The sequence below is a fragment of the Zalophus californianus genome, chromosome 15 (genome assembly GCF_009762305.2).
Source record: "Zalophus californianus isolate mZalCal1 chromosome 15, mZalCal1.pri.v2, whole genome shotgun sequence".
In the NCBI taxonomy this organism is placed as follows: domain Eukaryota; kingdom Metazoa; phylum Chordata; class Mammalia; order Carnivora; family Otariidae; genus Zalophus; species Zalophus californianus.
Window position 1 is genome coordinate 79,620,031 of NC_045609.1, and position 14,703 is coordinate 79,634,733.

A 14,703-nucleotide genomic window follows, 5' to 3' on the forward strand; every position below is an offset into this window, starting at 1 on the left:
TTCAAGACAAACCCATGTGACACAATTAGAGGACAAGTAGAATATACTAAATGAAGGCAAACAAATAGAATAGACTAGAATATACTAAATTGACACATGCATACATCTCAGCAAAAGACATTAGAAAAGGGAAAGAGCCATGCGGGCTATAAACATGAAGGAAACATAGAAGGAAACAGCCTTAGATTTGCCTTTAAGCCTGGCCAGGCTGTGAGTCAAGAAATAGGGAGGGGGCACACAGGTGAAGGAACAGTGTGAGCACAGAGATGGGAAGTACAGGACACATGGCGAGACAAGAAGGCAGACAGAAGCTAAGCCAAGGGTTTCTGGTTAAGCATAGGTACTCAAGGTTGGGTCATCACAGCAACAGTGATCAAAATAGCAACGAACATTTACTGAATGCCTATTTTATGCGAGGCAACCCTGTAAGCACTTTACACGTGTTACCTCCTTTCATCCTCACACAAACCCATGGTTCTTCCCTTTTTATAGATGGGGAAGCTGAGGCTAGAGAGGTTCCCTAACTGTTCCAAGATCACCCAGCCATGGGTCCTGCCCTATACCACTGAGAGAAAAGACGTTGCCTCATGGACCTCATGAGCAGTTCTAGCTTCCGCCTTGGCTGAGATGCTGTTCAGACTAGTCTCCCACCCTGTTAGCGAGCACCAGGGCAGCTCAGTGAGCACGCTTGGGAAGTATGCTATGAAACATGGAGGAGGCGCTCTGTGTCACAAAGTGGATCAGAAAAAGTCACTGTCACTGCGATTGAACAATTACTGACGAGGCTTCTTTGTCATTGCAGAGGTGAGATCAAGGACCCCACATCTAATCAGTGAGTCGCATTTACTGTTGCTACTTTATCTTCATTCCTCATTTGTGTGTCTTCCTCTGTCCGCCCTCCTGGTGCTTGGAGTGTCATAGTTCGATCTCTGTCTTATACATTTCCTAATTTCCTGCATCAGTCCAACTAGCTGAGAGGTCTGTCTGCCCAGGTTTTGCCCAAGCATGATGACCACTCACCGTGGAACCAAGTTACATATACCAACAAATTGATAATTGCCAATTTGATTTCTTAATTCCTTGCTTTTATCAAAAACAGTGAGACACACCTCATCAAGTGCTGCACACTTAGGGAAAGTTAACAAAACAGAAGCATGTAGAAAAAATGGCTTTTTCCCTAGAAGGGCACCATGCATATTTGCATTTTGGCACAGGATGGCACAATTTAAGTGTCATTATGTCTCCGGTGACTGGACAGAAGGGAATATTTTTTCTGTTGGATCCTACACGTCTGAGGAACAACATAAATAGAGTTTGACTTGGGAGGTCACTTATTATAAAGATGCTAGGGAGAATGAACCAACCAGAATCTTGGCGTTTAAGGGATGTAGCCATCTTGATGCTTTTTATCTGAAGGGTGTGATCTTGTATTGACAGCCATCCCAACAGCAACACCCAAGACAGTGACAGCAAGACCAGGTAAGCCCTGGGATGCATTCATTCATTTACCAAATATCCTTTCCTCTTGGTTACCTGCATTTGTACCTGCTGCATGGGCAGGAACTGGACCAACTGCAAGTAGTTCATCTGTTTGCAAAATGGGCTGGTTGACTCTATGCACATTTTTAGGACCATCCAAAACTCTTGGGATCTTTTGGCTCTAGCATCCCAGGGTGAGCAACGTTCATTTTTCAGTGTTTTTCAGAGTCTTCAAAGCCTGAGCAGCTTCCAAGTGCCTTTAGTGGGGTTCTATCTTTTTTTTTATTTGGCCAGTCTTGCTCATAGTCAACCTATATCTGCATAACTAATAGGCTTTTTCAACGTGAGTGGAGCGTCAAAGCCATTCCAGAGGCAGTGAGATGGAATACCAGAGAAAAATACTGAACTTTGGAACCAGGAGGGCTGACTTTAGATCTGCTACTTCCCAGATGTGGGATTTGGGGTGAATCATTTCACTTCTCCAACTTTCAGTCTTCTTATGGATAAAATTAGCATACTGGTGCTCTTCTGCTTGCCTTCTGAGTTATTACAAAGGTGAAGATGAACACATACACGCACACACACACACACACACACACACAAAGGCATTCCACAAAGCCACAAATTACTGTGAATATTATCTACAATTTTTGTCTGCATTTAGCTAAAATAGATTGGCACATACCTCTGGCCCAATAGGTACTCGATTAATGAATGCTTTAGGCCAAATGTTATTTTGACAATCTTAATTGCATATTAACCCCCCAACTAGGAGGTTGACCAGTTGACTGGCTCTTTTATCAAGTTCCCCTTCCCTAATAGTAGTGTCAGGGTGGAGAGCTCAACCAGCTCATGGGCAATATGCGGTGTCCCTAGAAGACAATGATCACGAGGTCTCTATCTGCAGGGGACTGGCCAGAGCTGCGGCTGGTGGGCGGCTCAGGTCGGTGCTCAGGACGCGTGGAGGTCCTCCACCAGGGGGCGTGGGGCACCGTGTGTGATGACCTCTGGGACCTGAACGAAGCCGAGGTCGTGTGCCGACAGCTGGGGTGCGGACGGGCCATGTCTGCCCTGGGGAAGGCCCACTTCGGCCCGGGCTCTGGAAACATCTTCCTGGACAACCTGCAGTGCTCCGGGGTGGAGCGCTGCCTGGGCCAGTGTGCCCACTCGGGCTGGTCGGAGCACAACTGTGGCCACCATGAGGATGCCGGCGTCATCTGCTCAGGTAGCCCCTCCTCTTTCAGATGGTCATTGCCAGTCCCACCGTCTTCAAGACCACCCTGCTAGAATTCAGAGTTGGCCAGGGACAAAGACAGGGCCCTCAAACACGTGGCATTCAATTTTTGCTTTATCTCTTCTAACTTGGTCAAAAATACAAGATTTTAATTGCTAGCCTCCCAGAATAAAACCTTCTGATTTTCTAATTTGGTAGTAAGATTTGGTAAGTAAGGTAGGTGTGCTTTACTGAAAAGTGACATGTGCAAAGAACATATTTAACTATGGAAATGCTTAAGGAGTTTATCTAAAGGTCTTTCGATCAGAGGCAATGAGAAGATGTCAGAGCTGGACAGACTTGAGTCTGGATCCCAGAACCGGTGCTGACACTCAGACTGCATTTGGGCAACACTTAAACTCTTAGAGGCTCAGTTTCTCCATCTGTAAAGCTGGGGACTAATGACTGTCTTGCAGGAGTGCTGAAAGGATTCGAGCTGTCTTTTGTAAAGCACTTTCGGACACCTGACAAAGGGACTGCATATTCGGTCATTTTTCCTACCACCTCCCTCACTCAATACCCCAAGGAAATCAGTGGACTAAAATGGCTCATTTTAAAAGATCTTATTTATTTATTTGAGAGAGAGAGAGCACAAGCAGGGTGAGGGCCAGAGGGAGAAGCAGACTCCCCGCTGAGCAGGGAGCCTGATGTGGCGCTCCATCCCGAGACGCCGGGATCATGACCTGAGCAGAAGGCAGACACTTAAGGACTGGGCCACCCAGGTGCCCTAAAATGGCTCATTTTAATCACCTTATGACGTTACAATTTTTTCAGATACTTTGGATTTATCCATGTGCAAAAACTAGCGAGGAGTAAGGTAGTCACCTCACGAATGTCTACTAATAACCCTTTCCAATAATGAGAAGCCTTTTGATAAACTAGTACCTGGTGTGACTTGAAAATTAGTACCTATAACTCAAAGGGGTATCTGTGACATGGAGTCACCCCCATGAGAAGCAGTACCTGCTCTTTAATCTGAGGTGAGACTTAAAAGCATGTCTGTTGGTGCCTTCATCTATCCGTCTGTTTGCTTCGTGGCGTCTTGTTACATGTGGCATGTCTGACCTAGTTGCAGCCTCACAGGCCACATGTTATTCCTGTTTCCGTGTTCTGGAGGATGATTATCTACATCTGAACTGCCCCCAAAGACTCCCCAAAGTGAAACTCATCTGCCACAAAATCAGCAGTTCAAGTAGGACCCCACACATGCCCTTCATGGCTGATGGTTCCCTCACGGCAGGAGCCAGCCTGAGAGAAGCTCTCGTTTATGTCCATGGATGAATCTGGGTCTCCCAGCACTATGTTATGTAATGGGACTAATTCTTCCCAGATCAGATCAATAAACACTTGCAAAGATGTAGTTCAAACCTTTGCTTTCAGTCGTTGAAGGAAGGATTTCTGAAACATACTGACATATTTGTTCTTCCTATAAACAGATGCTGAAGAATTGCTCATTAATAGTCCAGGTAGGTCAGACTTTATCTTGATGGGACTCAAATATCAGCTCTCCCTGATTTTTCTGCAGGGTATTTATTTCCTTCCAGCTCTAAGTTCACTCTCTGTCTAAATTGCAGAAGTTTTCACACCATTGAGACACCAATGTAATTATTACTCTTGATTTTTTTACATGTGGTGATGGCTCTGTGTTGTGTGTGTGCGTGTGTGTGTGTTTGTGTGTGTGTGTGTATGTATGTATGTGAGTCCATATTTTTTAGAGATACATGAAGAGGAAATGGCATTTCAGTGTCTTTGCATATGCTTTTCCCTCTGGCTCAAAGGCCTTTCCCCACCTCCTCCCTGGCCCACTCCTCACACTTTGAAGAGGATTCTTCCCAGGTGCCCCCTTTAGCCTGTTTATAACCCAGCACTTGTTCTTCCCCTTGACTGTTTTTATCACACCGTAATAGCACATTGTCCCACTGTCTTTTGATTAAAGGACTTTAGGCGCCCCAAGGGCAGGAACCACATCTCTTTGGCTTATAAGGTATTATCAATGCCTAACAGGAAAGGCAATCAATAAATTCCTTTGAAATGAGATTAAACTGGCTCAAGACCCCACAACCTGCAGCTTAGGAATACACCTCAGAAACGTGAGGAACAAGCCCCAGGGTTCATGACCCACCATGTCCCTCCACAAAGCCATAGTCCTGCTGTCCTCTGAGGCCTGGTGCTGGTGCACCCCAGGTGGGTCATTTGGGGACTCACACACTCACCCTATCTCTGTCTGCAGGGGACTGGCCAGAGCTGCAGCTGGTGGGCGGCTCAAGTCGGTGCTCAGGACGTGTGGAGGTCCTCCACCAGGGGGCGTGGGGCACCGTGTGTGATGACCTCTGGGACCTGAACGAAGCCGAGGTCGTGTGCCGACAGCTGGGGTGCGGACGGGCCGTGTCCGCCCTGGGGAAGGCCCACTTCGGCCCGGGCTCTGGAAACATCTTCCTGGACAACCTGCAGTGCTCCGGGATGGAACACTACCTGGGCCAGTGTGCCCACTCGGGCTGGTCGGAGCACAACTGTGGCCACCACGAGGATGCCGGCGTCATCTGCTCAGGTAGCCCCTCCCCTCTTGGGCAATAATTTCTAATGTTTTTATTGCAGACATTTTGAAACTATGCATCCCAGATGGAAATTATCCATCTGCCTATTTGCTCATTCTTTCATAAAACAATCCTTGAGCGTCTGCTCTGCACCAAGCCCTGGGTTCACACACACCCTTGGGCAGCGCCAGGTTGCACATGGGAGGTCTCGAATGTTTGCGTACACCAGCACCACCTGAGGCATTGCAATGCAGAATCCCAGGACCCGGCCCCGGCCCCAGAGATGACGACTAACTAATTTGGGCAGGGGTGCTGGAATCTGCCTTTTCACAAGTGGTCTGGGTGATTCAGCATAAGAGGGGCCATGGGTAATGAGTCTTGTGCCCTGAAAGGCAAGGGTCCTCTCCCTTCATTCCCCATCTGCACCCTCTCCCCGCCCCCCGATCTGCCACCTGCACCTTCATTACCCCACCCCCTCCATGCTTTGGATTCACTAAAGAGAGTGACCTGTTGCCTTTCTTTTTGCATTCAGATGCGGAAGAACTGCCTCCTCCCACACCTCCAGGTATGTCCATATTTTTTTCTAGTCCAGACAACTTTCCAGTAATAATAATATCAAATTTACTTGCAAATGCTAAGAAACAGGCACTGTTCTGAGCCCCTCACATATATAACTCATTTAATCCCCACAATAATGCACTGAAGCAAGTACTCTTCCAGATAGGTAAACTGAGGCAAAGAAAGTTAGTAATGTACCCAGGGCTAGCCAGTGGATTTGAGCCCTTGGCCACCAGTCTCATTGACCACATCCTTTCACTGACCTCAGCTCCACAAAGACAAGGTAAAATTAGCACAAAGACGGGGAGACATTTTGCTCAGACTATTGCTAATCCTGCAAAAAGGCATTTTATATTTTACAGAAGAGAAATTTGAGGCACAGAAAGGTTGAGTAACTTTCCTGAGATCACTCAGTAAGTTAATGGTGGAACCAAGTACTGACACTGATCAGTCTGCCCACAGAGTACATGCTCTTGGGGATCTTATGACTTTTGCCTATTTTCGGAGATTTTGTAACTGAAGGATTGAGTGATATTCATCTGTAATAAAAACCAAAGATTAGAAAAACCAGACCAACACGTGCAATGTGAATTCTGAAATGATACTGGAGGTAAACAAAAAGGCATTTTGTTTCATTACAATAGACATTTCTGAGCATCTGCACAGGAGCAGGCATGATGCTGGGGTTTCTGTATAAATAAATTTATCTCATCCTCAGAGCTGAGGATTAAGGAGATCCAAAAGCCTGCCCAAGATAACTCAATTAGAAAGTAGCAAAACTAGGGGTACCTGGGTGGTTCAGTCAGTTAAGCATCCAACTCTTGATTTCGGCACAGGTCATGATCTGAAGGTCATGGAATTGAGCCCCATGTCAGGCTCTGCGCTCAGGGGGAGTCTGCTGGAGATTCTCCCTCCCTCTCCTTCTGCCCTCCCCTGACTCGTGCATGCGCTCCCTCTCTCTCTCAAGTAAATGAATAAATAAATCTTCAGAAAAGAGAGAGAGAGAGAGAAGAAAGAAAGTAGCGGAACTGGACTTTGCAGACCCCATCTCTTGCCCTTTGAATGAACCTGACTGCCTCCACATACACAAGTCAAAAGTCATTGGCAGAAGCATCTCTCTTGGACACTTGCATAGAGAAGTGGGGTCATGGGTGGGAGGGAGGACTGTCCAAATTTCAAAGGCCATGGATAGAGGTCAAGGGCAGTGGATATTCAAATGAAGGCCTACCTGTAGTTCTCATTTTATATAACTCAGCTATGCTGAAGATTGTATAGATGACAGGGAAATGAGGAAGACCATGTTGAGTGGAAGGAACCATCCTGGTTATGTGTTGCTACTCCAAAAACAGAGTGGTTTACCACCACAGCCATTTAATGACATGTTATGTTGTTGTGGGTCAGGAATTTGGGCAGGGCTGCGATAGGAGATTCTTCTGTTCCACGTACTCTGAGCAGGGTCACTCGGTGGAGCTCGCCTACAGGGTGGTCCTGAGACTTGAGGACAGCTGCATTCACATGCTCTGTGCGTGGAGGAGACTGCTGGAAGGGTGGGCTCAGCCAGGGCCCTCTTCCTCTCCAGGTGGTCTCGGGACTCCTCACACGGTCTCTCCAGCAGCAGGCTAATCAGACTCCTTACAAGGTGGCTCAGGGTGCCACAGGGAAGCCCGTGTTCCCAGAGACAAGAAGTGGAAGCTTCCGGTCTCTTAAAGCACAGTGTCACTTCCACCATATTCTGTTGGCCAAAACAGAGGCCACCCAGGTTCAAGCAAGGAGACCTAGATCCCACTTCATGACAGGAGGCGTGTCCAAGAATGTGTGGCCTTCTCTAATCTGCCACAGGACAGTAGAAATATTCACTCAGCACCTTCAGACCTTTCTCAGTTGGCACTAAGTACCTTGACACTTCAGAGAAAACTCTTCACATTTCACTAATTTGTAGATAAAACGCAGTATTTTCCCCCTGGTTGTCAACATGACCTCCCTTTTTTTTTTTCCCCCTTCTAGGTCTTTCCACAGCTTCTCGGGATTATATAACAGGTAGTCACTTGTTTTAAATTGAGATGTAACTCCACACCGAGAGAACTGTCACAGCAGATGCTAGGCAGTGTGCCCAGGATGTGGCACAGAGAGGCTGGCACAACATGGGTGAGGGGCTGCTTATCCACCTCCCAGGCCAGTCCTGTCATGGCCCCTTCCATGAGAATGCCAGGGGAGTCAGGACCTCAGCCGACACAGCCCCTCAGTTGCTACTGTAGCTTCACCAAGGGGCATCCATTTGCACTGCTAAAGCCTGTAAATACTGACTTGCTAGCCAAAGGGGCAGGCTGGGAAGGGGGTATGTGGATCTGCCCAGGTCAGAGTAGGTGGGAGGGTGACAGAGACTGTAGCTGGTCATAACTGGTGGTACCCAGCCTGCCTTCTCCGGGTACGGTCCTGTAGGGGGCACCCATGATGGGTCCCAACTCATGTGTAGAGGTTTCAAGAAACCCAGTCCCAGGGTTTTCGTGTCTGTCTGACCTGGACCAGTTGTAACTACAACACAACTGACAGGATAGCTCCAAGATGACTGGGCGCGTCCCTATTTCCCGCCATCTGTCGCAAGAAAGACCAAGAATCTTGGAATTCTGGGAGCATTACCAGTTAGTTAGCCAAAAACAGGAAGGAGAAAATTAAGCAGCTTGGTAATTTAGGGGACAAGGTCAACAACTCATGTTTTCAAGTTTCCTCTAAAATAATTTGATGATTCTAAGATTTTTGTTTTTTTATGTGGCATGCTGCTTTAAGTGTATGGGCACGTGTATACATATGCGTGTGTATCGATCTATATGAATATGACGTAAAATACAATACGGAAGAAATTAGATTTCACTTGTGTAACTCTTATAAATCCAAAGACATGTAAGTTCCAGTTTCAGTGGATACTGAGTTAAAGGAAACACAATGTACCCAGAAAAGGTGGTGAAAAAGAACTTAAGGGGGTGGCCAGTCATAGTCCCCTTCAACGGGCCACATCGTCCCCTTCTCTCTGGCTCCTCAAACCCCAGAGTTGTTCCCAAACTCACACCATGCCCAGGCTCAATAGTCTCTGTCCCTTCGTCCCTCCTTCCCAACCCCCCATGTAGATCCTCTCTGCCTCTCTCCCCACAAGCAAGAATCCTTCTGCCTTAGAAGAAGGAGGAGATAGTGAACAGACCTGACAAATATAATATTTTCTTTGGCAGAGGGTAAGGGGAGAGGAAAAGGCAGAGAACTCCCATATTTTAATATTTTTGCCCCATCAGGATGAGATTGAATGGGCCCTCCTTCCCTGGAGACGTTTAGGCTAAAAGTCTGTACAGACATCTGGGTGTGCCCCCCGCCGCCCCCACCCCCGGTGGACCACTGCCTGACTCCACCAGACCACCAGGTGTGAGAGGGTCGTGACTGGGGTCCCATAGTTGGTGCCTCGGGGCACATGCTGACATCCTTTTTCCTCTGGCTTTAGGGAGAAGTAGCTCCTGCGGAGGGGTCTTGTCAAGTCTCTCTGGCTCCTTTTCCAGTCCGCTGTACCCGGAAAGCTACCCGACAGACATCGAGTGTGTTTGGGAGATTCATGTGGATAAAAAATTCCGCGTAGAACTCATGATTCCAACTTTGAAGTAAGAAAACGACTTTTTCAGAGAAGATTCTTTCTAAATGTGAATTCAGAATAAATATATTTCTTTTAGTGGGAAACATTTGGGGGGGGAACAGAAGAACACAAATTTCTTCCCAATTTGAAGATCAAATTAATTTTGTAGCGCTATCCAACAAGTTACTTCTAGTTCGAAAAATTGAATAAGTGATTTATTGACATATTTAACTCAACCTTATGATGATAGCTTTTCTTTTTACTTTTTTCTAAGAATGTCACCCAAATCCTCCTTACCAGCTTGGCCCTTGTTATACAATGGGTACCAATACTTATCCTCTTAGATTTTCTTTTTCCTTTATTTAAATTTTAAACAAGCAGTAGAAGGCTTTCCATACACACCCACGAGCCACCTACTCCAGCCCCAGGCCCTGGATTTTCTCAATGCTGCCTCCAAGTGAAAGGAGCCGGGGGAGACATGGCCTTATCTCTGACACATAGAGGATACATTTCTCGAAGACACTGACATTTTTTTTATCTCCGTGGCATGAAATAAGAACTGACATTTTTAAACGCTGGCTGTGTATCCATGCTCTGTACTATGTGTTTTGTATGCTTTGTAATATTCCAGCATCACTACAGCCCGAAGGTATATGCCCCGTCATCTCCATTAGAGATGAGAACCTGAGGCTCAGAGATGTTAACTGACCTGCCCAAGGCTAACCAGCTAGGTCTGTCTGCTGTCAAAGCTCCAGCTTTTCTCCACCTTGTGATTCTGTGGGCGGAGTCTGCGCAGAGCCCTTCTTGTATATGACACTCATCTTGCTACAAACACAGCAACACTATGAGATGCTGTGAAAATCCACCTTTAGCATACACTGAATTGTTGTTCGGTCCATGGAGTCAAGCACACCCTGTGCCAGAGAATATCCTAGAAACATATTGTCTTTGTTGACTAAAACCCTAAGGACACAGAGAGCCCACAAGGAAGTGAGAACCTTGAACGTACACTTCCAAAGTCCTTCTTATCATAGGTAATCTGTTCCTTCAAAATCAGCCTCACACACATCCCTCACGAGTGACTGCCAAAGTGCAGATACTCTCTACATGCTGACATTTTAATTTTAAAACCGAGCTTTTTCTCCCCAAGAGTTTGAGTGTGGAAAATGTTGTGAAATATAGAGATAGGAGAATCTGGGTGTGATGTTGATTACATGATGATCATCAGGGTGTTGGCCTGGTAAGGATTTATTTGCAATGTATACTAGCATTTCTAATGTTCCATGTAGATGGTGATTGGCCAGAGCCATTATAATTTTTGATTTTCTGTTCCTAAGTTGTAACCATAAGCCTCCCACAACCCTTGGACAGAATAAGACTTCTGTAATAAGACATCTGTAGAAGTTAACTGACACTTTATATGTCAATATGCAGTTTAAAGTAAATCCAAATATTTAATCCTACGATTGTCATACTTTTTTAAGTTTTAAGATCTAAGAAGCTTGAACCTGCCACTAACCCTCCACTTCGATGCCCCCAGCCTGGAGGATATCCTTGGATGCCCCTACGACTCCGTTGAAATCTTTGATGGCCCCAGGATTGCCTCGCTGTCCATGGGGAAGTTCTGTGCCTCAGTAGCTGTGATATTTTTCTCCTCCTCGGATATCATGACCGTGGTGTTCCGAAGTGATTCTATGATCACCAACACTGGCTTTTATGCCCTGTTCAACGCAATTCCACAGGGCAAAGGAGAGTCAGGTAGGAAGCTTCAGGTCTTTAAAAGACAGAACAGTTTTCTATCTTGAGAGACTCCCCTATTCACAAAGGCCTGGGACTCAGTTTTTAAAACACCCCACAATTGGCCCCATAAGCCCTGCTGTGTTGCTGTTAGATTTTCCCACTAAGAGCATCACGTGGGCAATTGAAATCAGGCAATGATGTGAGGCTGAAATGACAAGATGATTTGGGGGTAGTGGTAGTGCCTGGGAAGACAGCCTGGGGGACAGAAGAACATGCCCAGGTGGGGAGGGTGCTCCTACGGCTTGAGTGGGAATAGAAGACCTTGCTCGGGGACATGTGATGGGTGACAATGAAGGGGCATTCCAGGCAGAGAGAACAGCAAATACAAAGGCTCTCGGGGACATGCTAGAGAAACAGAAACCAAGGTGAGTGTGGCAGAACTTGTGAACTCAGTAAGGGAAGGTCTCCAGGAGACAGCATGCCATTCCAGGTGGCCACCGCCCATCGGCCCAGAAATACCCATCCCCATTGGGCTTTAAGAAGTCATAGACACGCTGGTGTCCCAAGTCCTTCAGGGGATTAAATCTATACTTACCCAAGTCATGTTCAAAAACAGAGCTGTGGACCCCTTCCCCCAGGACCCCAGTGTTGTGTCAGAGACCCACACAGCAAGACCTGTTACTGAATCAAGACGGCCTTAGGCTTTGTTCACCTTAGACACAAATGCAGGAGCTTGAAATCCTTCCTACTTAAAACTTCCTAAGCTCAAAACTAAAACCCTGCTCTATTTAGAAGATGGACCCCAGCTGCAGCTGGTGGGCGGATCTAGACGGTGCTCAGGACGCGTGGAGGTCCTCCACCAGGGGGCCTGGGGCACTGTGTGTGATGACCGCTGGGACATGAATGAAGCCCAGGTGGTGTGCCAACAGCTGGGGGGGTGGACGAGCCATTGCGGCCCCTAGAAAGGCTCACTTCGGCCCTGGCTCTGGAAACATCCTCCTGGATAACATTCAGTGTTCAGGAAGCAAGAACCACCTTGGCCAGTGCCCTAGCTCCGGCTGGTCGGACCACAATTGTGGCCACCATGAGGACGCAAGTGTCATCTGCTCAGGTAGCCTCTCCTCCCATGGCAGATTCTTTCTGACCTTTCGACCAGCAGAATTTGAGTGATGGATGGAGGGTGTGCACAGAGCAGGGCCAGGGGAGCTGAGAACAGTGGCCCCGCAAGAACGTCCCCTCAGCCAGGTTGACAAAGAATGCTGAGAGCCTGACTCCACTCTAAAGAAATGTACGCAGAGCCATGCGATTGCCAGGTCCTTCTCTCTGCAACCTTTCCTGGGTCCAAGCTCCTTTTCCAGAATCTAACATGCCCTTGTTCTTGTTTATGTCACATGAACCTTGCCTGCTTGAGACCTGCTCACACTAGGAAACCACCACTTGTCTTCATAAAATGTAACTTAGATTTCCTAAATTTACCTTTTTTTTTAATTCATGCAGATGCCAGGGCCTGGGCTCCAGATGTGACCCCTACATCCCCAGGTAGGCCCAATACTGTGAACTTCTAATATCTCTGCAAAGTGAATAAGAAATCTAATCTGTCTTAACCTAGACACTGGCAGACAGTGACCTAGGCACTGATCTCCCAAGGGAGCTTTGAAATTCCCAATCCCCAGGCTGCACCCAGACCAGTCACATCAGGATCTCTGGGCTCACACCAACCGGTCATCAGTAATATTTAAAGCCTCCCATGTGATTCCAACATGCAGCAAGTTGAGAACCAGCCACGTTTCCCGAATGAGATGGCATCCAAAACTCCCCTCTGGACAGCAGAGCAAGGAAGGGCAAGAGGGAAAACGGGCAAGAAGGTCTGTCACTAGGGCTGAGAAGAGGGTCAAGATGGGGAGGAGAGGAGGTAGGAAGGTTTGCTTCCCAGGAACATGAGTTGGAAAATGAAAGTGTGGGAGAAAACACAGATGAGTCCATGCCACACTCTCCCAGTGGGTCAAGAACAGGCTGAGCGTGAGAAGTGAAGCCATTTGGAGCTACTCTGGGAGCCTTCGGACTTTGCCAACAACGCAGGCATAGAGAAAGGGTACATGTTGTTCTGGTAACCAACTCAGAGTCAGTGTGTGGCAGTGACCTCCAAACTCAAGACTCCAGCGATATCTGAGCACGTGTGGTCCTGCCTCCTGCAGCCGCCTACCTCTTCTGGACAGGCTCTCAGCTGCCCGCTTCCCTGCCTGCTGGCACCCTGGGCCCCACCCGGCCTCCTTCCCAACCCCGCGCAGTGATTACCTCCACCCTCTGCCTTCACTGGGGGCCTGGGTGTGGGGAAGGTCAAGGCTGAGGTGTACCCTGTAGTGTTTGGGGGCTGGGCAAGGTAGCTAGCAGCCTCTCCCTACCTGGGGCTGACACCACCTTGGCACATTTGGAGGGACACTTGGTGGGGGGGGCCTCTTACCCACTCTAGTCCAGATCCCAAGGGCTCCCAGGTTGAGGTCGCCATCCCCTGGCAGCTGCCCATCTCATGTAGAATGCAGAAGTGAACCTATGGGAAAGGGCGATTGACTTCCCCACCTCCAGCTGAGGCCCCACATTTTCATTTTGCATCGGGACCCACAAAACATGCAGCAGCCATGGAGGGGAGGCGGAGCTCACAGAACCATTTCTCGGGGACTGACAAGCAGCTAGCTCCCTTTGGTGCCCTCTGGCTTTTCTTTTCTTCCCCAGTGAGGAATCTCCCCTAGCCTAGAGCCGAAGAGGAGGAGGAAGAAGGGAGGACATGACTTTCAGTTCATCAGACAGCTCTGTGCCAAGTCCCCCTTGTGATCTAGGGTTGCAAACCTCAGAAGGCTTTTCTCCCTTTTCTCTCTGCTACAATATTCCTTTTCTGAGGCACAGATGCATAACTGAGTGAATAAGAGAATGCAAGATGGAATAAAAAACACTAGGGGGAAAAAATGAAACCTTTTATATCTAAAAACTATCCACCAGTAGGTGAACTACTTCTCGATAAAGCATTGTATATTTGCAGGGACACACACACAAAATAAGGCTTTTGCCATTTATTTCTCTCAGGGAAACACTGCATCTCAAACACTTTAACAAAAGGGAACTGCTTCTTTTTTTAAAAAGATTTATTTATTTATTTGAGAGGGAGAGAGGGAGAGAGATTATCAGCAGGTAGAGGGGCAGAGGGAGAGGGAGAGAGAATCATAAGCTGACCCCTCACTGAACATGGAGCCAGACGTGGGGCTCGATCTCACCACCCCGAGATCGCAACCCTGAGATCCCTACCTGAGCCAAAACCAAGGGTCAGCTGCTTAACCGAATGCACCACCCAGTGCCTCAAAAGGGAATTGCTTCTGAGACAACTTGAGGTCCGAAAAAACTTACTCTGCCACTGTCCAGCACCCTTCCTGGCGAAGGACTGAGTGGGGCAGGCGCCACAGGCTCTCACTGCTCAGCGGTTTGTGGCAATGCCGCCCAAGGAGAAGGACCATGGAGAC

General features: G+C 47.7%; 1 protein-coding gene across 1 annotated transcript in view; it reads left to right on the top strand.

The window, feature by feature from the left end:
- Positions 1 to 14,703, top strand: part of LOC113923761 (deleted in malignant brain tumors 1 protein-like) — an 82,204-nt gene that overhangs the window by 28,874 nt on the left and 38,627 nt on the right. Inside the window, 4 exon segments of the mRNA XM_035724137.1 lie at positions 2,387 to 2,704; positions 4,983 to 5,300; positions 9,329 to 9,482; positions 10,995 to 11,197. Coding sequence (XP_035580030.1) covers positions 2,387 to 2,704; positions 4,983 to 5,300; positions 9,329 to 9,482; positions 10,995 to 11,197 — 993 coding nt within the window.